This window comes from Syngnathus acus, chromosome 4, assembly GCF_901709675.1.
Source record: "Syngnathus acus chromosome 4, fSynAcu1.2, whole genome shotgun sequence".
Taxonomy (NCBI): Eukaryota; Metazoa; Chordata; class Actinopteri; order Syngnathiformes; family Syngnathidae; genus Syngnathus; species Syngnathus acus.
In genome coordinates this window covers 4,313,538-4,337,558 of record NC_051090.1, presented here as the reverse complement: position 1 = coordinate 4,337,558, position 24,021 = coordinate 4,313,538, and the positions used below count along the sequence as shown (strand labels likewise).

General features: G+C 46.6%; 2 protein-coding genes across 5 annotated transcripts; both read right to left on the bottom strand.

Annotated features, from left to right (window-relative positions):
* Positions 1-217: 217 nt before the first annotated feature.
* Positions 218-21,363, bottom strand: cpamd8 (C3 and PZP like alpha-2-macroglobulin domain containing 8). Of its 3 annotated transcripts, none has more exons than XM_037248721.1 (44): positions 20,842-21,363; positions 19,098-19,249; positions 18,986-19,008; positions 18,628-18,793; positions 18,151-18,203; positions 18,054-18,071; positions 17,644-17,698; positions 17,363-17,476; positions 17,202-17,286; positions 17,026-17,134; positions 16,732-16,959; positions 16,485-16,655; positions 16,282-16,410; positions 16,021-16,220; positions 15,797-15,962; positions 14,964-15,113; positions 14,726-14,887; positions 14,460-14,602; positions 13,987-14,049; positions 13,333-13,564; positions 12,714-12,867; positions 11,850-11,980; positions 11,720-11,771; positions 11,349-11,647; positions 11,191-11,259; positions 10,930-11,086; positions 10,691-10,867; positions 9,941-10,022; positions 8,247-8,403; positions 8,073-8,147; positions 6,596-6,761; positions 6,436-6,522; positions 6,230-6,366; positions 5,785-5,940; positions 5,606-5,668; positions 4,954-5,219; positions 4,797-4,884; positions 4,223-4,297; positions 4,035-4,140; positions 3,319-3,429; positions 3,046-3,258; positions 2,118-2,192; positions 1,247-1,451; positions 218-1,107 (listed from the first exon to the last, which is right to left on the bottom strand). In XM_037248721.1, coding segments are annotated over exons 1-44 (5,604 nt in total). In that variant the 5' UTR covers positions 20,925-21,363; the 3' UTR covers positions 218-1,106. The 3 variants fall into 3 exon arrangements, with proteins under 3 accessions (XP_037104616.1, XP_037104617.1, XP_037104618.1); XM_037248722.1 differs by having other exon boundaries at positions 15,797-15,954; positions 16,022-16,220; XM_037248723.1 differs by having other exon boundaries at positions 15,797-15,951; positions 16,022-16,220.
* Positions 21,364-21,758: 395 nt separating this feature from the next.
* sac3d1 (SAC3 domain containing 1) lies at positions 21,759-23,855 on the bottom strand. 2 transcript variants are annotated; one of them, XM_037248755.1, is made up of 4 exons: positions 23,796-23,855; positions 22,922-23,315; positions 22,565-22,847; positions 21,759-22,407 (listed from the first exon to the last, which is right to left on the bottom strand). In XM_037248755.1, exons 1-4 carry the CDS (start codon positions 23,822-23,824, stop codon positions 21,926-21,928), a joined length of 1,188 nt encoding a protein of 395 aa, XP_037104650.1. In that variant the 5' UTR covers positions 23,825-23,855; the 3' UTR covers positions 21,759-21,925. The 2 variants fall into 2 exon arrangements, with proteins under 2 accessions (XP_037104650.1, XP_037104649.1); XM_037248754.1 differs by having other exon boundaries at positions 22,922-23,318; positions 23,796-23,844.
* Positions 23,856-24,021: the final 166 nt, after the last annotated feature.

Genomic DNA, 24,021 nt, shown 5'->3' with positions numbered 1-24,021 from the left:
TTATTTGTGTGTGACAAGCTTGGACAAATAACGTCCCACCAGAGGTTGCTGCAAAGAGCAGCGTGACCTCACCTAACACGTACGTGAGCATGAAAAACAACACACAACTGCAAATGCTACCAGTGACTCTGCTTATGAAAGACATGTTGAACTTTGACCTTAAAGCAGGCATAGAAAGAAAAATTAGAAGGTGAGCTACTAAATCTATAAGATCATGTTGATTGTCTTGGATAGACTTACATGTTTTTTTTTAATCTTTTATTTAAAAATCTCAGTATTTGATATGTAATACATGTTATGATTCATCAAATTTGGAATATTTACAGTAATTGGGAAAAACTTCATTTTTCTTTGATTGCGTCATGAATCAAAATGTCACATAAAATAGCTTATGAACTGTACAATCAAATCTCCAAGCCTATGGAAAGGAAGGAAAGTTATCTCTGAGTATCCTGCTGTGAGAGAGAAAAATAAAAAGTGTGCATGAGTCCGCCCGGGACTCTTGGTGCCTATAAGTCCACCTTTGTCCTAAAGGATACAAAAATCTCTGCTGGTTCTGAATTTGTATTAATTTTTTTATATTTTAGGCACACAATTTCTCAGTTTAAATTGTAGTAACTGTATTAAAAGACCCATTCTCATTCATGCTCCTGTCAAAATACGCCAAGGATATATTTGACAGGAAGGGGCGGAACTAAGCAATTGCGACGGTGTGTGCGGCTAATATTAGCCCAGACTGGAAATTGAAAAACAGTGAGCACCCCCCTAATGATAATTAAAACCTCCAGCTCCAAATAAATACCACAGATAGAAAATATAACAATAGCTTAAAGTCGGTTGTAATTACAAAAAATATATATATAAATACTTGATTATGTTTTTTGTCATTCTAGAGATTATAAAGGCAATACTGTGAATAACAAAGATGCTGTGGTGATACAAGGAGCAGGAGGGTGAACATACACACACTGTATATATACACACACACACACACACAAATACACAAGCTCACGTTTCCTTTGGGGCTTCTCTCTTCACTTGCCATTCGCTCGTATATTCACAAATAATGTACAAAGTGGACGTAGGGATGGCTTCACCTCGGCATTTCTGTGGAGGACAGAAAGACAAACATTTTGCACAACTTGAAATTAAAAAAAGGTCTCGGAACGATTAATTGATTCGCAAAATATTGGGTAAACTTAGCCTGTGCCGTTTTTGGAAAAGAATTACGGCGAGTGCTCTGTACCATCGTTCGGGACTGTTCCTTGTGTTGGCTGTGGGGATTTGGACGTCCGCGGGCAGGAGGATCTTCTGCGCCGCATCGGGGTCAGCTCGGGCGATGTGGAAACTGGGGTCCCGCGACTCGCCGTCGGCCAGGAAAGGCTCGGAGTTGGCGTCGTAATCGTAAGAGTAGTAAGACACGTCGGCCATGGAGCCCTGCTCCTCTTCACCTGGACAGATTGCGCAATAAGGAAATGTCAAATCTCTTTCTGACATTTGCTGCTGCACTACCCCTTACAGACACAAGGGGGCGCCCCCTGCTTAACATAATTTACCTGCACACTAAAAGCCCTACGACCTTGCAAACTGTTTTTAAGTGAGCTGCATAGTTGACTATGTTTGTTTTATTGGCACACCAATCCCAAAGAGTATGCACTAAAAAAAAAAAATTTGGCGAGTTACAGCTTGGGCTTGTAGATTCCAGTTTGAGAACCACTTTTAATATAAATGATCTATGCACATGTTTATGAGAAATTGCGACAGCATTCTTTTCCATTGTGAAGCTTCTGTGCAATGAAGACCTTTGAAAGCAACGACCCGGAGCAGACAAGTCGCCGCACGTCGCCTCGTATTACGCTCACACACCTGTATCACACAACGCAAATATTCCCCTTATCGTCCCACCCGCACACTGTGTCTCACATCCAGTGAAAGGTGTTTTTGGCCTGGTGTGCCAAAAGTAACAAGGGTAGCCCGCCAGGAATGTTCTGGAAGCGTCAGAAGACTCCAACCTAATAATCGACTCTGTTGTCTTCATCAGATTGTGGACATGATGCAATTGCAGGGGAATGTATAACATGCAGGAGATTCAATGTGTGTGTGTTTGGTGAGATTACCTGTGTGTATGGGCACTGAGGGTTGTTCAGTCTCCTGGCTTGCTATTGGCTGCTTGTCCTCTGCCTTGGTCTCCACTTGAAACACACACATCACACGCATTTGGTTCAAAACAGATTTCCTTACCGGTCGTGACCACAACAGAGTTTCATTGTTGCGTCATGTACGGTTAATGCTAACCAGAAGAAGGAACACGTTTTTGGCAAAACAATGAGGTCCCGAAGGAGGCCTGCGTTCAAATGATTCCAAAAATAGCCTGGCCTAGAAGTGGGCGGCATGATCACAAGTGGATCCGATTGTCGTCAAAATGGACTAATGACCCTCACTGCGCATGAGTGTACACAAACAAACACCCAAACAAAAACAAAAGTTAAATGCTCCATTATTTGTTTCTTCCTCTTCAAAGTCTTGTTTCCCGCACTCGTGAAGGCTCCTTTTGTTGTTGGGCTGTGCGTCGGAAAAGGAATGTGACGAGGATTTCAAAGGCTCGGACAAAAGCGGTCTGTCATTTGCACAGAGCTCTCTAATACAGCACCGGGTCAGAGAGAAAGGGGGGGGTGCGTGTATGTGAGTGTGCAAGTTGAGATCCATAAAAGCGCTCTCTTAAGAAAAAGAAATCCAGTAATCAGCTCAACATCTGAACAGCTGTTTCTGCAACTGAGATCATTGCACACAGCAATGAGAATTGACACATCAACACACTTTGAGGTAATTACATACACGCACACGCCAACTACATCAATAACAGCAACTAGCCTCGCTAGCTTCACTTAAATCAGTCGTTGAATCCGAACCAGCCCCAGAATGAAGCTGCTCAAGTTTTTTTTTTTACTGATGTTAGTTCTAATACGTGAAAAACAAATGAAAACACATTTAACCACGGAATGTTTTGCTAGGAAAACACTTAGCGTAGCATGTATGGTTTCTTACTGTCAGGACACTGGGACACGGGGGCTTGCTTGATGCGTGTTCCGTTGCGGCAGGCAAACACCTCCATCTGACACAGGTTCTGGTAAACGTGTCCGTCGGAGCCGCAGACGGGCTCCCCGTCGTAGCCGCAGTCGCGGTAACACGTGCAACGTTCAAACTGCTCCTCCTCCAGGCAACCAAACACGTTGTTGCACTGGTTCGCCTGCACGAAACCTGTCGGAATCTCGTTATAGAAGACCGACGGTGGCAATAGGTGAGCGGTTGGGGTCTCACCTGTCCAGTGGTTGGATGAACTTTCCACCTCGTTGCAAGTGGGGCCGTCGCACAGTTCCCGGGCGAGCGGGCTGCTTTCGCTGACGTTGTAGAAGCGGGTGGCCTCGAAGGCTGTAAATCAAGCGGCAGACTGTTTTAATCGCGGGCCACATCTGAGTTATGGTTGCCCTCAGGCAAAAAATGTTAGCTAGCGGTGAGAAATGGTGTAAAAAAAAATTGCTCGAGATGTAAAAACGGTAAAAGTGTCAAATGAATTTCATTGCTCTGACAATAGAATTTCAATTGCATTCCATTCATGGTTTTAAGGTCATGGGTTGTTTCACATTAGGAATGTTCGATACCAGTACCATTCTGATACTGAGTACCGATACCTTGACTAGTTTTGTTATCTAAAATTTTACTGAACACTTTGTGAACTCTTTCTGACACAAATGACAATTTGCCGATGCGTCAGTATAGCGCCAACTACTGCCGAGGAGGACTTAATCGGTCAGATTTGATTGATATGATACAATAAGGTGGCCCAATAGTATCGGTACTTGCTCATTCCTAGTTGACATTTAATATAGCAAGGGAACAAAATACTAGAAAAATGCATTCGTGTAAACAGGGAAAGACTGAAAAATCAACAGCTGATGCACAACGTTAGACTCACTTGGAGAAAAAAAAAAAACATCATAAATCAGAGTGACTTGAAATATTCACGAGAGGCACACCTGGTTCATAGTAGTCATAGATTTTGACCGGAACAGGCGCCGTCTTGCCTACAATGTATTCCCTGACAGCCTGGAAGGCCACACACGTCATGCACTGGCTGGGGATCTGCAACACAGGCCAGCAACAAACACTTCATTTCACTTTTTTTTTTTTTTTAAACAGATTTTTAACTGTTCTTAAAACCCACCTCATCAAAGTAGAACAACACTTTCCTGCCGTTGAGCTCGTACCTCTTCAAACCAACACGCTTGTCCATCAGCAGCTGTTGAGGTAAACAAAGAAGCGGACCTCAATGGGGGACACGAGTAGCCAGCACCTCGGTGGACTGGACAGCTCCAGCTCGGTTCTAATTAACACGACATTAAATGATCCAACCTGATGGGATAAAAAGTCTCAAAGCGCTCCGTGTACGCCTTGTAACGATGCATTATGTATGTTGTGCGGTGTACACAATCATCAAGGTCCATATGGTTCTCATTTTAAATGCACTTGGAATGTGAACCATATGCGCTCTGCTGATACTTGTGTTTCAAAAAAAAAAAAAATAATCTACTTCCAGAATTACAGATGAGTGTTTACAAATGTACGGAAATAAAAATACTCAAGCACAGAGAGCCTAAAAATCGACATTAATGTAAGTATGGCCATAAAGAAAAGTTAGCTGAGTTTTATAGCAGTGGTGAAGTTCCCTTGCCTAGATGTGATGTCACCAAACTCATGGAACGGAAGAAAGTTGGAGAAGCTTTGATGACTTTACGCACCCTCTCAAGACTTTCCACATCTGCTCGGAAACCGGAGATCATGGGGACCTCGATGACGGCCATGTTAGAGGAGCCCGAATGAAGCCACCTAGAGAGCGAGAGAGAGACGGATGAGGTGAGCAAAAGACGCGTCCAGGAGTTGCGTTGGGGTCCCCACCTGGCGCACACTTCCAAAGAGATATGGAAGTCCATTTTGTCCTGGTGAGCCGCCGGGTCGTCGTCGTCGACGGGCGCCCGACGCTTGCGGTTGAGCTCCGAGCGATTGTCGGCGCGGCTGCGGGGTCGCGAGGCGGGGTGACGGGACGACGAGGAAGACGGAAGAGGTGGCCGCAAGTGGCGGCCTTGGAAAGCCTCCTTGAGGTCAACCTTGAGCTGGAAAGCCGGCTTAGATACCGGGTCGGGTACGTTGTAAGAAACGTCAATCTGGGCAGAACATGGGGACGCGTGGTTAGGCTTGAACATATTTGACATCCTTTTAAACGAAACAATCGCAGTCAAGTGATGAGAGGACTGGAAAGATGAGAAGAAGAAAAACAACAACTACAAGAAGCTTTTTGTTTGTCCCGTGTCAAGGCAGGAAGTAATCAGCATCCTGTCCTGGGGAGTGCAGGACATAAAAAAGAGCAATTTCCTAAACCCTAGCAGATTACTCCAATTGGATGATTCATTTGTGTGTTGAAAAGGAGCAACAACAAGCTGCCGGCTGCCAACAAATTCCTTCCCGCGAGCCGATGAGGTAAGCGTGCGCGAGAAGTGCAACAAGTGTGTGCGTGTGTGTGTGTGTGTTTGTGAGAGTCACACTGTGTTACCTGCATGAGACAGCAGCCTTCTCCTTTGGCGCTGACAAAAAGGCCCGTAGGAATGCTGGGAATCTGAGCCACCCCCACGAAAAAAAAAAAAAAAGTCAAGATTGCGCAACAACATCAACACAACACCAGCCTTGTTTATTGCTACTTGGAACCTGATGAAAACAAAGTCATGCGGTTACCTTGGCGCTTTGCACGAGTTTCTTGTTGTCCTTGTTGAGTTCAAAAGTCTCCTGGAAGTCCAAGTTGGTGGAGGCCAATGAGATGGTGAGGTTGACACCCGCAACGTAGGATAGGATGGCGTACTCGGACAACGCTTGCAGTGCCACGCACGTGTCCTGCCGCGCAGGTGAAGAAAGCGAGAAAAGATCATCAGCTTGCATGCGCAGATTGGCCACCAGGTGGCAGTCTAACACAGCCAAGTCGCAGTAATATTCTTCTTCACAGAAGACAAATAATATATGCCAGTGTCATATTGTACATCTACATGTGCTGCTGCACCGTTTGTGTTCAAATATCCTTACGACATCAAACCAGACGCGCTTTGTTCGTCCGTCAATATTGTTAGCATTATAAGCTAGCAAAAGCTCCCTTGAAGGCAAAGTTAGGTGGTTCTTCCAAGCTTACCTGTGTAGAAGAGAAGCCACCAAGAGCATTTCGCTGCTGGGAGAGCCATTTGACAACAGGCAGGGCTGACGCCACGTCCCCGAGGAGGGTGTAGGTGAGAAGACCGTATGCCGTCATCTCCACTTCTGCCGACACCACTGGCAACAAACACTCGAGATTTAGTAAGGTGTGTGTGCTGTGGATATGGAATGGACCGATTGGTCAACCTGATTGGGAGAGACCGCCGCTGAAGCCCATGAAGGTGTCTTCGTCCGTCATCGTGCTTCCAGTCAGGCTCCAATGGGTGAGTCCATCTGCGTCCAGTGGATTTTTTTTAATTCTCCCTCACATTGGATCAGATTTTGTGTTTCAATGTGATGACAGTACCTTGCATAATGGCCATGTGGTTGAGGCGGCGCAAGGAGAGGGGGGCAAAAGGGCTGCGGAGCAGAGCCAAGGCGTATGCGCACAAGGCTGTGGTGTAAGGGTCGTCCGCCGAGTAGGTGTTGGTCTCAAGGAAGTCCTTGGCTTTGGCCACTGCCACCTTCTCTTCCTGGTTTAACACATTGTCGTTTGTGTTACATTTTATTTCAGCGCTGGTGTAAACACGATTGCTACTCGTGATCAGCTATCTGGTAAACATAAATGTCCCACGTGCACACTCGAATCTTCAGTTTGGGTGCGGCTTGAATAAACTTTCCTCCCCTCCGGCAACAAGTTGAAGGCAGGCTTTCATCTTTGGCAGATATGACCTTGCCTCTAATCTAAAGATGACAAGCCCCCAGAGCCGCTCACTGCAAGTTCGTCTTTTCATAAAGTGAAATTGGAAGGCGATGGATCGTTTGCTTTGATGTGAAGGATTTTATAAATTTGAATTTCTTGCATTTTTCATCGGTTGTAAAAGATCAAGAGGGGAGGTCAGCATGGGTGAATTCAAAGTAAGGCCGATGTGTTCAACTATGTGCAATTGGAGGGGAAAATGTTTTCTTAAGAACATTTAGCTGTGATTTCTTTTTTTTTTTTTTGGCATTCTTTTAGAATTATCGTCAAAAAGTTCAACCTTAGTTTCTATCGTGATAGCAAAACAACACCTAGCATTTGAACAGGGGTGTGTAGATTTACGAGATTAACTAAATTGCTTGTGATGTCAATCTGCTCGAGAGGACAACTGAAGTCAAAAAGCAGAATTGATTTAGGAGGAATGTAAATTCTCCTTCGCGAGAGCAAAATGTCGACGCGCATTACTCGTCAATGTTTTGACGCGGTGGAAAAAGGTTATCAGATTTGCAGCGCTGTCTTGAGGCAGAACAAATGTGAGCAAGCGGGCGGCCTGCCAGCACATCCTTCCCTCCGGCTATCAGCCGCTCTGCAGTTTGCTCCTACAGCTGGTGGGATGCCACCTTTTGTTGCCCTTGATGACTCCATGAAATGAAATGAAAGCCGTAAAATCAGCACTACATCCGATGTAGCAAACAGGAAAAGTGTTTTTGTTTTTACAGGGCTCGTAAAAGACGTTTAACGGTGTTTCGCGAACTAACGGAAAGAACTAACGGAAAGAACACGGCCGAAAAGATACTTTGGTGGAGGTGTGATGAAAAGCAGAACGATTGATTAAGTAATTATGATTTCTTTCGATTGTGTGGAATGGATTTTAGGGTTAAAATGCATTACTTAAGTGCCACCGCTAGAGGCGCTGTTGGTGCACTGTCAATTATTTTTAGGGGACAAAAGAAAGATCATCTTTGAGCTACAATTGTACCATGGCATGACAGCAATATTCTGCTCAAAGACACAAAAAATAGGAATAAAAAATAAATAGGAACAAAAAATAATGAAAAATATACGCCCCTCCCCTCGTGCTTACGTCAGTCGATATCCCCGTCTCCAAAAGTGCTGCCACCACATAAGCCGTCAGAGAGATCTTCCCGTGAATGCCACCCTGGAAATGGAAGAATCAAAAAGGTCAATGTCAAAAAGACAGGACAGCCAATTAATGAAAAATCAAAAATTGCGCCTTTCTTACTAAACGTCCATCTACCTGCAGGTCTTTGTTCAGAATCCGTCCCATGGCCGGGAAGGAACCGTCGTCTCGCTGATGCCTGATGAGCCACGACTTGGCCGCTCGGAGCTCCTCAGGGTCAATGAAGATGAAACCCCGCGACTGGGCGAAGGACTTGAGCACAAACGCAGTCAACCTGATGGGGCGGGAGGTATTGTACATATTATTTACATTTCAATGTTGATGTACCACCTGTTCAATCTTCTGAGGCTAAACAGTCTCAACGCTGTTAGCTTAAATCGAAATACCGTATGTTATTCAGAATCAAGTCAAAGTCGTAGCGGGATAAAGGATAAGCTTTCCCCAGGTCCACATCATAACATTCCTGTCGAGGCTGTGCCAATCTGGACTTTTAACTCAGACAACACCCATGTACGCTCTTCAAAAAGGTGTCCCAACTGGCCGCGAAATGCTCAAAGAGGAGATTTGGATGTCAGAGCTACCATGAGAGCTCCTTCATAGCCAAAACACGAGAAAGCGATGCTTCCTATCTTCGCCGACGAGGTCGTATCTACACTGTTTCAAAATCGACCTCAGGGCAAAACAGTAATAAAAAAAACTGGGACGTGTCTATGGAGAGGAAATAGCACCCTGAGAGAATATTTTTGTTGTTTGTTTACGTCTCCAACTCTATCTTGTTATGACCAGCTGTGAGTTTCATCTGGCTACTCACATGTGGGCACCAAACGCGAATGATTATTTTTATTTTTTTTTTAACTCAACAGCAAACATGATGAGGAAGGAAGGGGTGATAACTAAAAGAGGGTTGCTATTTGAGAAGCTACAGAGACTCTCCACACTTCGCTTTATTTTTTAGCCGTGACTGCTGCTTTCACTGTCAATCTTCCACCAAGTTGTATTTTTTTGCCAACCTGGAAAAAAGTGAGCGCTAGTAAAATACCCGACTCTGCTGCTGGATAACAACGAGCTTCACGTTGACGGATTCATAAAGCACGATGACGTGGGCCATCTGCGAGGTGCTCACAAGCCACGCAGGAGTGGTGGCAGCGCTTGTTACGTCCTCACATCCTGTCAGTCACGAGGGGAAGAGGTCAAGCTTTTCCCTGGCGCTGAGCGACTCCATCCCGGCGGTGAGTCATTCGGCCGTGCTCTCCGCCAGGAAAACGGCATCGAGCGAACGTATAAGTCTGTCTCCAAGAGCAACAGGGGTCCGATGCAGTGTCATGGATCTTGCTGGTGTGCAAATAAATCGACCTAGTACCTCCAGAAAGCAATTACGCAAGTTTGTTTACGATTCTCCGTTGTTTATGCAAGCCGCTGATTTACAACGACGGCTTGATTATATATCACGATGCCCACCTTAGCCTGTAAATCAACCCGGAGGTATGCTCCGCGCGAGAGGGCCCCAAACAGTCGGAACCGCAGCCTCCCCCATGGAGAAGAGTGATGTCATTCTTATAAATATTATGAGATGGCTCTGTCTGCCTGACCCCAAATGTGCATAAACACCACAATGGGAGAAACAGATCGCCCGTGTTGTGTGTGTGTGTGTGTGTGTGTGTGTGTGTGTGTGTGTGTGCTGAGACGCTGCTGAAACCTTGAGTGCTTTTGCCGGTGGCGCGCTAGTCCCAGTTAAAGTTGAAGAATGCGGGGCCTGCCGAAGCACAGATTGAACACTAAGAGATGTGTAAACTTTGCTGACAAGGACTTACCACATACTTCCTGAGGAATCCCTCTCCCCGAAAGCACTGTAGGAGCCGTCCTGACGTTTGTAGGTCAGTTGTCTCTGGTAACCTGGATAAGAATGGGGGAGGGGGGAATTCATTTCACAAAAAAAAATACGTCTTAAAGGTGGAACCAGAAAGTCATCATTTCTTGATTATTTTTGACCTTGCTGCTTTAGAGTGCCTCGTTGTTGGCCCCGAGTGTGTGCACGCCAGAAAGGGTGAGAAAGGAGGGGAAGGGTGGGAGGGGAGTTAGACTGGACAGCCAGTGAGTAGAAGTTGTCTTCTTCAACAAATCCTCTCCAAATAAAACTGGCACAAATCACTCAATGGATGTTATGAGTCTTCTGAGAGGCCAAAGTGAAAATGAGGTCTTCTACATTGTGAAGACTTGGAGAAAAGAGCCATCACGGGTGAGCTCGTTCCAGGCCATAATCCAGAGGATTCACTGCCAACCGGGTCAAAGTTCGCCTCAGTTCCACGGACAAAATCCATTATCCAAAGTAAACGTCACTCCTGGAGTTTCCACAAAAACGTAACGACGGTTGACCGGTTGCCAGCAATTTCCTTCCACACTTTTTTGCACGGAGGGATTTGAGTTGTTGAGAAGACGCACTCCCATTTTCTGAGTTTTAACAGCTGCTTGCGGAAAGCCGCTCGGGTATGATGAACCCAATCAACTAGCAGGTGGCATCCTTAGTCTGAAAGATTTTCAAATTGAAAGAAAAAAAATTGTACCTTGCAAGAGGTAATCGGTGGCTTCATTCTCCACCTGAACGCTGAGCTGCCGAGTCTTCTGCAGGTACTTGAGCACAAAGACATTGGGCGCGAAATGGATCATATTCTGCTCCCCGCATCCGAACGGCAGTCGGAGAAGCTTGTCCAGGTTGTTCAACGTTGGCCCCATCACATCGCCTAAAAAAGGACAGCGATCGTTCACATCGGTATCGAGTGAACCCATATTGTGAAAACGTTACCGATCATAAATGCGGAGGCGCGCTCAGATCCCGGCACCATGTTGTGCGGGACCCCAAGAGTGAAGGCCTCGTTGTGGTTCTCATCAGAGTCTTCCTTCCTCCAGATCTTAAATTCCCCGACCGAGCCCCATCCTGTGGAGAAGCCGATGTGTCGAACCTGAGGGGAAATGTATCTCTATTAAAATTGAATTTAACAGTTATTTGAAGATCGATGCTAATTATGTAACATCAATTTAAAAAAAAAAAAAAAAAAAGACTAACCTGTAAAGGGCTGGTGCTGGACCACTCAAGGATAAGTGATGAATTGGATGCATGTAGACCATGGCCCACCTGAGCAAAGTCCAAAAGATCTCAACAAATACTGTACTGATAACTGATTATAAAGATCAAAACTTCAGCACCGTCATATTGATACCAACCTGGACCACAGCTCCCTTCCAGACGATCCAGAAGCTGCGGAACTCATCCCAGGAGAGGAGATCCGGCGTGGGGACGCTGACGAGCGCCTCGCCCATCTTACCCAAGGAGATCCAGGAGCGGGTGTTCTGCCGACCCCCCAGCACGATCTCGATCATCTCGGCGCTGTCGTGCGGGGTGGGCGATAGGGCCAAATGGGCGTCGTTGTGCGTCTTCACCGCCACTTGGAACTGGCTCATCTTGGCCGGCTTTTTCACGTATTGATACTCGTACTTGTTGGGGGTCGAAATGTGAATTCTCTCTGGTGATGGGAATAATATTCTCAACATATCTGCACTTTTTTTTTGGAAGACTCAAAGATGAATGAATTTACCGTTGGGACAGAAGAAGACACTATAGGTGTACTCTCTTGGTAAGCCTTCTGGCTAAAAAGGGGGCGGGGCATGAGAACGCAAGTCAAACAACAGATTGTGTGACATCATGATAGATTGCCGCTCACTTACCTCCACAAGGACAGTCCTCCGCACAAAGTCCAGGCCAGCGGGTGACCTTCTTTCCTCGACATCATTTCCTGTTTTGCCTGACTGTTGTGAGTCTGAACAGCAGCTGGTTTCACTGTAGGCGATGGCTCGGGCTGTCAAAAGAAAACAGAGGAAATAGAATGTCAAAAGCTTAGATATGTTAGAATGATGGAAGGAGTTGAGTAATCTGATTTGCACACTAAAAATGTCACACAATATTTTATTATTTTGATTCCATAAGCATGTGATTGTTTTGCCACAGAATAATTTTGAGTAAACAACATGTGACCGTTAGAACCACATAGAGACTCAATATGTACCACATAAAAAAATTAATATGCCACATGTAACTTTGATATCTCACAGATTGCCTTCACATGCCATCCATCAAAATGGAGATGATTGTCACTTCATTTGGGACGGTGTAAATTATCGCTGTCATTACGAAATATTAATTGCCTGGTGCTAAAAGTCAACATGGCAAATCATCACACGCTAGTCTAAACAATATTTTGTGGACATGTTCAACATCTAGCGCATTACACAAGACAAACATGCCTGTACAAGGACTCTCGCATTGGAAACGTGGCCCCGTGCCAATGGCGGCTCTTTGTGTGTGTGAAGTGAGAGGGAAACATAAGGGGGCCAGGGGAGTCGGAGCGGGGCTGTGGGGGTAGGGGGGCCCTTTGACCGCCGATGACCTGCAAACTCATCAACATGCCACTGAGTGTCACAGCACAGCTGTGGAGGCTCCCCCGCTGCTGGCCTGCTTTGTTCTCACATGTTTGTACCTGGAGGTGGGTGAGCAATCTCCAAAGCGAACGAGATGGGAGCTTCTGCGGATACCTGTGATGTTTGCCGGGCCCAGCTCGCTGAAAGCCAACACGATGGTGGTGGGCGTGGCCTCCCCGGGAGCCACGCACTTTTTCCTGGTAAGATGATGCTTTCCAGGATGACCAATAAACTTGATGCCCTTTGGTACTGACACTTTAATGTGAACCTGCAAAAAAAAAAAAGGATAAAACATTGGGAAATAAACAATCTTTCTCACCGTCCCACCCTCATAAGGCGCATTCCCGTATTTTTTTTTCTCTTTGAATCCAAACTGACTCATGTTTCTCAAGTTCCCCGGAGGATTAAATGCCGCTCATTGTCCAGCTCTGATGGAGGAATGCCCTTTATCCACCCTCCAGAAGTCATAAATAAAAAATCTGAAAATATAGGAATCTCATGTTGTCGGGATGGAAGGGATCAAAGGAAGGCGCTACGCCCGTTCGCATCTTCATCTAACACCAAATCAGGCCCATCTGCAAAGATTATGATGTCATGGCTTCGGAGTGCAGGATGGGTCAACTTCCAGCTTACGGAGGCTCTCGGAAGGGTGTATTCACACGAGGACGTTTCAAACGAGCCAGACGTTAGCATGCTAGCGCACTTGCTGTGCCGTCCTTCATCATCATCATACCTCAGCACACGTCGGCAGATAGTTGTAGACGGTCAGGGGAACTTTGGTTTGCTCCCCTCGGATCAAGCTGTAAGGCAACGTGAAGTCCACGAAGAAAGGCTTGAAGGTACGAAGCTCCGCTCTGGTGGACAAGCCCAGCCCTTTGTCTTTGGACAACCCGACGGCTTCCGTCACCCACGTGGTGATGGAGTCGGGCACGTCCAGTCGCAGCTCTGCCTCGCCCGTTTCGGCGCTGTCAGCCAAGAAGAAAAAAAAATTCTCTGTGAAACATCTGTGTCAATATCGGCTTTTTCAACGAAGCTTTTCATGTAGGGGAGGGGGTGAGGCTTCTTAACGCCGATCGTAAACTAACATAGAACCGTCTTTGCTTGATCAAAGTCTACTTTAATAGACCTTAAGGGCTTTTTTTGGAAAGTAGTCCGAGCCAAAGGAAATCAGCCACATGGAAATCTACCGGGGCAGTTCATTTATATTGGCGGAAAATGAATAGAAGGAGTTGTTGAGAGTGTGACAGTCGGCTCAAAGATGGGATGCTTTCAAAGAGCCGCATTCACACACGGCTTCTGGAAGGAGATTTCCATCATCTCTCGCACTTTCCTCCCTTCGCCTGGCTTATCTCGCATCGGCGTCCAATACTGATGGGATTTGACATACCTGACGTTGAGGCAGTGCCACAGCCACGTCTCCGGGAAGAATGTTCGCCTACGCTTCTCGGGTCTGCGAGCCAAACACAAGCCGACATCAGTAAAAAGGCCTCAGCTGCTCACAATAAAACATCTCCATAAAAGGCCCGATGATTTACTCGGGATTTGCACGCTGACATTCGACTTAAGTCACGTCATGTGTTTAATGTTCATCACCGCAACGAGTAGCATTAAGGAATGTCGGCACGCAATACGGACGAGCAATCACATCTAATTCCTTTGTTTTTCTCCGCTCGTCCGTTTCCGAGCGCTGATTGAAGACCGACGTGTGTTATTAAAGTCATGAAAGACTTGTTTTGCTTTTCAACTAACGGAGATTCGGCGTACCGAAAAAGAACTCGACATACAATATTAAAAACGACACTTGCATCTGATTGGATGGATTTTTTTTTTTTTTTCACACATACTCCTGTTTCGACGTACCTGAAGGCCGGGCGGGAGTGCACGGCGGCAACCATGGTGGCGCTGTGCGGCTGAAAAGCGGGGACGGCCTCGTCGGTGTACATCCCGCCGCTCTGCCGGTGGTTCAAACTCACCACGTCCGTCATCACGACGAGCCCCGTTTCCTGTGTTCGACGTACGCAAGAGATACAAAGCAATCAAAAATGTATCCGCTCCAAGACATTGAGCGAAATGTTCTCCTGTGGAATAAAAGTCGGGGGTCAGGAGGTCAAAGTGCGCATTCTCACTGTGAAAGCAAAGCGGGCGTCCTTGGTGATGTCCCAGTGCCACGGGAAAACCGAGGAACGTCGGCGTCTTTTGGACGAAAGGCCGGGCCACCAAAAGTGCCCGTCGTCTTTCTGAACGGCAAAGGCGTCGGACACGTCAAAGTCGGAAAGCTCCTTGAACACCTGCGGAAGACATTTTTCATATCCAATCATTTTGCATTGGTCTTTTAATTGAACCACTAAAATAAACTTTTCTCACCTCGTCTGGAGTGAGTTGAAAGTCCGGTTTCAACAAGTAAAGACTTTTATCCACAGCGGCCACACAAACACAGGAGCCCCTGTCGGCACGGACGCGCATGCTCACCGGGTCACCCGGCATGGACTGATTGGTGGACAGAGTGACGGACACCTGCAAGACAAACGACAGAGAAAAGTACAGCAATGCTATCTGGTGACAATGAATGACACTCAAAACGATTATAAAAGAAAAAAAAAATAGTATTTAGTAGTGATCAGAAATATGCTTCAAATATGCTTCATGAACCAGTTGTATTATTTTTCACTCCTCTAGAGGGCACTCTCTGTCCAACATTGGGTTAAAAGTATACTAACTTGCCATTACCAAAACTCCTTTATTCACAGCAACAGTGCCATCTAGAGGAGTAAAATAAAATACAACTGGTTCATGAAGTCAATTCGAAGCCTCATTTCCCCATCGCTAGTATTAAGCTTCAGTCAACGGGTTCCGCCGGCCTCCTTTCTGCCTGCGGCCTCCGTCGTGTCATGCCTCTGCAACATCCACTACCCCCGCTCCTCCTACGGCGAGCGAGCACACAGGCCGAGTGTTGTAATGGCATACCAGGGAGCTGTAAATACTTCGGGGAGTTAACTCCACCTAATGCAGGCAGGAACTCGGCAGCTCACACGGGCCAGCACAGCTGTTTGTTTACCGGCTTTACAAAGTACGCCAAGCTGGTGCACAAGCTCGCTTACCTCTTCACTACCTGTACTTGACCCAAAATCATTTGCGATCCAGGATAAATATCATGGCATGGAAGCAACGAGTGAATATTTGTGCCGTAGAACGCAAACCTTGTTCTCTAAGGTGGGCTGGACGGAGATTTGAAGACTGTCCGTGACGCCCTCGCCATTCTCCCGCACGTAGTAGACGAGCAGACGGCTTAGCGGCGCCATGGTGGGGGTGACGGTGAAGCGCAGATACGACACGCAGTTGTCCATCTCCGTTTCTGCTGAAGATATCATACATGTTTTACGGATTTTAGACATATTTTTCTCCGTACATGGCGCGGGATTTACCTGAGGCAGACACAGGCGAGTCAGTGGTGTGAATATTTTTATCAAAGGTGACGGTAGCTCGTTTTTCCCGATGAGAAGTCGTGACATTGGCGAGCTGCTGGCCGGAGAGGATGATGTTCCCTCGAGATGCCACCTCGTAGTGCAAGGTGAAGTTACACGGACATGTGGATTTGAGCGCCACTTCTACCTCTTGGCCGACCTGAGACGCACATGAGAAGGTTATGTATTCGAAACTCATCTTTTAATGAAGCCGAACCAACCTTGAGTGGGGCGCCGGGGCTTTGGATTTGGATGTGACACCTGCTGGGTGAGTACCAGCTGCTGATGGACAGGTAGCTGGGCAGGTACTGGTCTCCAACTGCCTTGCCTTGGATGGATGTCACTTTTGTCTACGTAGCAGCAAAACGAAATGTATTTAAACCATCTATCCTTCCATCCATCCATCCATCTGTCCGCCACTCACCTCCAGCCACACATACTGGGCCGCGGTGGGGATGGACGGGATCTCAAACGTGGCTTGACCGTCCTTGGAGATCAGTTCACTGGTGTAGACGTTGTCTTTGGGGGACAACTCAGCCTTCACGCGAACCTTCACACCATCAGCAGGGCTCCCGTCGGGGTAAGTCACCTCAATCTAAACAAACAAGGAGATAAAAGACTCCTAAAGTAAATGACCAATGGCCACAGTTCTTCATCAAATCCCGTCTTACCTTCCCTTTGTAAGGCAGACCCGGCTTGAACTGTTTACGCGTGTCCTTGGAGTACCGAACGTCAATCAGCTGCTTATGGACGGCTGCGGCATCGTCAAAGGTGGTTTGCCTGCCTCCGTCCGTGCTGGTGAGCGTGGCCCAGATGCTGACGGTGCCCCTGAAGTGGTCGGCCACGTCCGGGGGCATCATGTCTTTGACGCAAACGCTGAAGTTTGCCGAGCCTTTCATCTGGGAAGAGAAAAGCGGAAATCTGATGACGTCGGTGTCCGACATAATCCCGACGCAGGAACTGACCTCCATGTTCATGATGACAGGACGGCCCATCTCGTGACGATAGTATCCTACTCCGTTAACTGTCATGTTAACACTCAACTTCCCCGACACGGCTTTTCCAAACGTGTACCTGTCCATACATGCGAGGTGACGCTTAGGAAATAGATGAACATTTTGCAAATTCTTCTGTGACTCACCTCGCCCGGACAGTGGCCTGCTCACACGTGTTCAGATCTCGGACGTAGCGAGGCGGATCGATCGTCAACTCAAACTTGGGTATAACTGTGAGAGAAGCAGAGCACTATTTCAATATTTGTTTGTTTTTGGAGTTGGATTTTTTCTTTTTAATGGTGCTCACCGTATTTCTGCACTTCAAATGATTTGTTGTACGTGTGGCCCTGCACATCCACAAAGATAAACCACTCTCCAAACACGGGTTGGTCGGACAGAGGGAAACTCATGTTGACAATCCCTACGTGAGAGACAATCCTGGCTTAAATCCAAGATAAGCATCACAGTGTGCAATTGTACTTTTTCCCACCATTTATTTAATTTGGAGGAACACAAAAAAGCCTTGAAAGGTGAGATTCATTCGGCCTAACAACATTGACAAATTAGCGATTTCAAGACATGTCTCACCACAGCAGATTGATTGGAGACCTTTCCACTGCACCATCCTGGATCCCCTCGGGTCCTGTAAGAAAAAAAAAACAACCCACAAATAATTCAAAGATATGCTCCATGAAATTGACATTTCATTCGTTGATGTTGCACGTAGATGTTTGTCCAATCAGATTTGCGCCTCTACTGGAGCTCACTATTCGCAATGGAAACGTCTCCGGAAAAAAGAAAGAGCAGCTCGGCTGATACGGTTCATCGATGGGGGAGGTGAAAACCAGGCTTCAATTTCACGCTGTGTTTATCCTCGCGCTCTTCCACACTTATCGAGGTGAGCTTCCCTGTTTTTCTCACCCCTGACCGGATGCGTGACCCCCACCCCCCCACCATTGCCCCCTCCTTCCTGGGTGGTCCCACCTGACTCCACTCACCAAAATGTATGCCTCAATCTGCAAAAAGAAAACAAAACAAACAAGTAAACACCAGTAAAAAAAGTGGAAGTAAAGGTTATATGAAAATAAACATTACCTTGTCATTAACCGGCCTCAGGTCGGGTGTGACCGTGTAGACGTTGATGAGCACTGAAGACGCAGAAACAGCATCAGTTAGCGACTTAGCAACCATGCTAACATCTCGCCATTTATAGAAGCAATCTGCCATTTTGTTTATGCTAGTCTGTCCATTTTTTTTTTTAAACTCACACATGGACCAGGTTATTCGTAGAAAAAATATACTCTGTAAAATATGTAAAGTTCATTTGAATCGTAAAATAATCAGTTTATGTATCGGTACATTCCTGCTCCACAGTATTTAATTAGCTACATTCCCTTCATGCAGGAGCATACAATTACCAAATACCTCCAAGTTTAGTTCAACTTGACTGCATCTTTTTTTAATACACGCATAGTGATTGATTCCAATTCAAAAGGCCTTTCAAAAGAAAGAAGAAAAAAAAAAACTGGCATGTGGATTATGTGGCGAACCAACTAGCAAGCGCGCTGTCACCTTTGTGTTTGGGCTTGTAGACCGGCTTGTCGGTCTGGATGAAAACAGCCGTGCCCTTGCTCTCCACCGTGACGGTGGTGTGGTTGTGGAAGATGTAGCCCCCCTCTGCGAGGTGACGGTTGCCCCACAGCTTCAGGTGGGCTTGACCTCTCAACCCCGAGGGAACCTGCCGACACACACACAAACACGGGATTACCAAAAGCAAATGAGGTCAAAGCGGGGGGGGAGGACTCAGGTGTTGATTGTGGTGTGAAGTCACCCAAAAAAAAATCATTCCATCTTCAAGATTTCGACACACTTTCTACAGCAGTAGAAAAGATCTCTCATTATATAATGCGCAATGATAACATTGACTCACCTTCAGCTTAATGGTGCCTTTGTCTAAAACACACAAAAAAAAGGGAAAAAAAAAGTCAAATACATATATTGTCCATGGTAAACGGATGACGATGAATGGGCCGCGTTCTCACCCAGCACGGAACCGTGGCTGTGGGCCACCGCCTGTCCCTTCACGGACAGCTGGACCTGCACACGAGTCTCGGCTTTGGCGTTGAAGATGGTCACGCTGATGCTTTCCTCCACGCCCGCTCGGAACACCGAGGGAGCCGCTACCAAGTAGCCCCTTGAAGATTAAGATTAAAGATTAAAGTCCCAATGATCGTCACACACACACCTGGGTGTGGTGAAATTTGTCCTCTGCATTTAACCCATCCCCGTGTGATTTTAATCCATCCCCTGGGGGAGAGGGGAGCAGTGAGCAGCAGCGGTGCCGCGCTCGGGAATCAGTTGGTGATCTAACCCCCCAATTCCAACCCTTAATGCTGAGTGCCAAGCAGGGAGGCAATGGGTCCCATTTTTATAGTCTTTGGTATGACCCGGCCGGGGTTTGAACCCACAACCTTCCAGTCTCAGGGCGGACACTCTACCACTAGGCCACTGAGCTGAACGGTGGTGAAAGAGAGAACGGTGGCCAATGATTCCATCCTTTGCTATTCTGGCTCTGCCGTTATTCTTATGGGTGGTCCGTCAACCCCCCCCCCCAACCTTGAAGTCTTGTTTGGAACAAGGTAACCGCTAAGATTCCACACGCTCGTTCTGACGTTTAATTGAAGGAAGGGGGCCCGGCCCGCCACTGGGGTCACAGTGCAAAGGCCAAAGCTTTGATGCTCAAAAACAGGCTGGAACATTAAAAAAAAAAAAGACTAATTGAAGCCTTTGGATGAAAGACTGCCATCTGGCATAGTGGGGGGGCTCCAGAGGCCATTTTACATTAGGGCTACCACCACCAGCAGATGACGCTGTGGTTAAAAAAATATTATTTTTCATTACAGAGCAGCTTCATAGGCGACTAGTCCAGCATGTACTCCACCTTTCGCCTTCCAGGAAAATACATTAGGTTCATGAAAGACTCTAAATCCTCCACAGGAATGAATGTGACTGAATGCTTGTTTAATCCCTCAACCCTGGAGCTAAAAAAAAAAAAATCCTGCTCCAAGTAACGTGCAGTTCTTCATATTTCAATTTAGCCCTAAGTCCCTTAAGCCCATTGGCTGACTTTTCCCTCTTCTACTGAAGATCACTGAAATTAGGAGTGAGCACACCCTGTTGCATGCCTGAGAGAAGGATCAGGTGGTTGGCATTACAGCGGCGCGGCATTACAGCCAGCGGCAAGTGCAGTTCCTGAGAGTTTGAGAGAGCGAGTCATGAGAAAATCCTCTGAAGGGGGGAGAGGGGGGACCAGCAAATGGACTCGTTTGATCTACAGTGGGAGGGGGGGGGGAGCAAGCCTGGATGAGCCCCCCTGGATCAGGTGCTTATATACGGAGTCACATGGCCTTCTCGCTGGATTTCATTTCAGGTTCATTTTGTCCTCAACTTAAGCAAACACAACTCTGATATATTTAAAATGTGTCTTAGTGATGGGCAAGTACAAGTTGTCCGATACCAGCCACCGATACTTGAGGCAAAAAAAAGTCCTCCTTGGATTTTGCTCGAATTTTTTCTCATTCTATTGAATTAAATTTGATACATTCCGCTCAAAAATGTATTTGAGCTTTTGCGAGAAGTGTGCCTTTATTGTTTCAACAGGGGCGTGTAGACCTTTTTTTTTTTTTTAATCCACTGGAGATTCAGTTGGGTGCACATGCAATCATAATTATGATTAAGGTTATAATTTTTTTGCATTTAAAAATTATACCGATGCATTCTACTCACCCCATATCCAGTGCAACAGTCGTGCTCACTTTGCTCATGAACAAAGTCCACCCAAGAAGACTCAAAGCTGTCAAACGCAACATTTTAGCAGCGAGGAGGGCTTCGGTTGTGGTCTCCCACCTCCTATCCAGATTTTTTATTTTTTTTTAAAACTTCAATAAATATTATCAGCGGTGCTTTCCCCCCTTCTTTTTAGAACCGCTTCAGCCTCTTCATTGCTCTCGACGGCAAAGATCATCAGTCGTGTCCTTCTCCCATGTGCCTTCTCCTTGGCTTCTTCAGCCGCCCCGATTCCCTTCGCTCACACTTCAGCATTACAAAACTAGCGTTCTCCCACTTGGCCGCACAATTCAAAAGTCAATCAACTTGGAAAAGTAGACTGAAGAATTAGCTTGAAGCTCAGCGAGGGGATCCTCTCTGCTTCACTGCCTGGGACTGACTGACTGACTGAAGCTTGCAGAGCAAGGGATTGCGCACGCACATGCACGAACACACCTCCAAATTGTGTGTTCAACACACTTTTGCTGCCGCACGTGCTTCTAGGAGTGAATTGAGCTGATTCTGCTGAGCAAAGAAGCGAAACGGTCACTTAAGGAGAGAGGGAGGGAGGAGATAAAAATTGTTTTTAAACATAAAAGCAGGTAAATGTTGAAAAAAATGTGGTCAGGCAGTCGTTTCCTTTTTGGTTAGCAGAGATATGTGGTAGTTGTATACTGCCATCTCGCGGACAGAAGGCGACTGTGCAGATTTTGCATAAAATACTTGCGATTTTTAAAATATAAATTATATAGCAGGGGTGCTCAAAATGTATATACTATACTTCATAAAGTGTTATACAAATTAAGCGCATATGCAAAACTATTTTTCAGTAGTAAAGTTACAAGATTAGAATCCTCGCATACCGAGTAACTATCAACTCCAGCTTGTCTGTACAACTTTTATTGAAAGTCAAAATCCAAGAGATGTAGAAGTGCAAATAAAAACAAATAGCTTTGGCAAATAAAAAAAAGCCATAATGCCATAAAAATATAGATATGTTCAATATTTGGGTGGGTTTGGCAACAAGTATCACAATGATTCATTGTTAACTTGTGTCTTTTGTCAAAGGGCCATGAATGATGCTGCCAATAGTGAGATCTTTATGCTTCTCTGTCACTATGTTGTGATAAAGAGAGCAGCAGCGTTCCCCTTGTTCTGGCTCAGCAAAGGAGGTCTTGGAGAACACCACCTGCTCATCCGCGTTGACCTCCACGCCACACGCCCGACACAGCGTGCTCGTCAGACTCTTCTCCAAGCCGAGGAGCTTCGACAGCACGCTCAGCGGGAAGCGACAGTTCCGGCTGCTGAAGCCGTGGCTGTAAACCAGCAGCAGGTCCTTGCGGCTCGCCGTCAAGTGGCGATGCATAGCGCAGGCCTGCAGAAAACTCAGATGGCGGGCGGAGCGGAGCAGACGAACCGTGTTCCGCTCCAGGAAGGCCTGGTTGATGGAGATGGCGAGCATGATGGCGGGGGTGTGGCGAAGTGGTGCTGGAAGCTCCATGATGTGCTGCATAGCGACAGCGGAACCTTGGGATGATCGACAGTGATTAGGTGTTGTATTTGCTTATTCTGCTTCTGCCCATTTGGGTCATGGATGAGCTGAAGCATTTGTGGACAAAATTGTTGCAAGACCTCGTCTGTGATTTATACTCACACACGCCAACAGCAAATTTAAACAACCCACCTAAGTTATAAAGCAAGCCGAGAGCCTGGAACTCTTCCTGGTTGGGATGAGGCCCGGTTTCGTGCGTGTAGCAGTCGAGAAGCCAGCGCAGGTTCTCTTGGAGGTGAGTGTCATTGATGCGGGGGTCGAAATGTCGGAGGGGCTCGTCGCAGAGCCGGTACGAGGCGTACAGGAGGAAACGCACCATCCGCTCCAAAACGGCCACGCAGTCCGGCCCGTGCGCTCTCTGGATGATCATGTCCTGCTTTACGCTGCGCAGGCGGTCGAAAACAAAGCTATATACCTGCAACGTATGCACACAATTGATGTTTAGTGTGTTCAACTTGGGCTGGGTGGGATTTTTCAAAAAACACTCACTTCAGTCCAAGGATGCAGATGAGGAGATGCCGCAACCTCATCAATAAGGTAACACACCGTTTTTAGCAACACAGCAGGGGGGCGGAGCTCGGCGGAGTTGGCAGAGTCTTTCCCAGCCGCCGGTCGAGAATACTCCTTGACGGCACGCAAGGGGTCAGCTCGGGGTCTCCGCTCTTTCTCCGTGCCCGCCAGCATCTCGAAGCGGTGCAGGCGATTCTGGAACTCTCGCTTGCGCAGCTCCCCCGCTGGACACATGGTCTGGCAGACACCCTTGGGAACGGTATCGTCTCCATGCGGCACAGTTTTGTCTTTCACGTGGGATTTGCAGCGGCCTCGACCACGTCCCTGGTTCCGCCATCCTTCCCCTCGTCCTGGTGCATTATTCTGCAGGGAGCTGCTTGGAGGATGCATAATAACACTTGACACAATATAACCACCATTTTCTGTAGAACTTGTAATCAGAGTGGAGGGTGAGCTGGAATTGGACTGGTTGCTAGTCAATCACAGGGCAACTTCTCAAATGTGCAAAGCACTAATGTTTTATTTCACATTTTTTCACACAATGTCACTGACGTCATATTCCTTTGAGGACATGACATTGCGCGAATATTCATCAGGCAGTTGCGTCATAACTAGCTTCGTGTGAATGACGGGAGTTTATCTACGGTGAACATTTACACCATATTAAATTATTTATAGCCGTGTATGCTAGCCTTCTAACGAGGATGAAGCTTGTAAGCAACCAAAATGGTTCTACGTCACCGTTCATAGCCGCGCAAAGTCTTCGGTCGGATGCTACACATATGAGACTCCAACTGAATGACATTTTGGTTTAAAAAAAACATTTGAAAGTGACAATATTGGACAAACTCACTTGTTACGACGAGCACCGCCACAGTTCATTGACAAGTAAATACAAATACTTCTTCGACGCTTTCCCGTTGGCGTACAACAGGTACTTAAAATACACTGCCACCTACTGGACAAATCTGTCTCCTCATCATCACGTCCCACCTCATTCAGATTCTAAAGCGCAAATTAATTGTTTTTCTACATGTTGTCTTTATCAATTATAAATTATGTACAATGCTGGACAAAAG

Bases quoted from the DNA above. Each gene is read 5' to 3' on its own strand.
- cpamd8 (XM_037248721.1), bottom strand. From the start codon at position 20,924: ATGTTGCGTTTGACAGCTTTGAGTCTTCTTGGGTGGACTTTGTTCATG. The intron at 13,565-13,986 runs GTATGTCAAATC...CTTGGCTGACAG, and splicing joins TGGCACTGCCTCAACGTCAG to CGCCGAAACGGGCGAGGCAG. The intron at 5,941-6,229 runs GTAAGCTTGGAA...CCTGCGCGGCAG, and splicing joins GTGGCTTCTCTTCTACACAG to GACACGTGCGTGGCACTGCA.
- sac3d1 (XM_037248754.1), bottom strand. From the start codon at position 23,824: ATGAACTGTGGCGGTGCTCGTCGTAACAA. The intron at 23,319-23,795 runs GTGAGTTTGTCC...GCATCCTCCAAG, and splicing joins GGCGGTGCTCGTCGTAACAA to CAGCTCCCTGCAGAATAATG. The intron at 22,408-22,564 runs GTGGGTTGTTTA...GATCATCCCAAG, and splicing joins CGGCTTGCTTTATAACTTAG to GTTCCGCTGTCGCTATGCAG.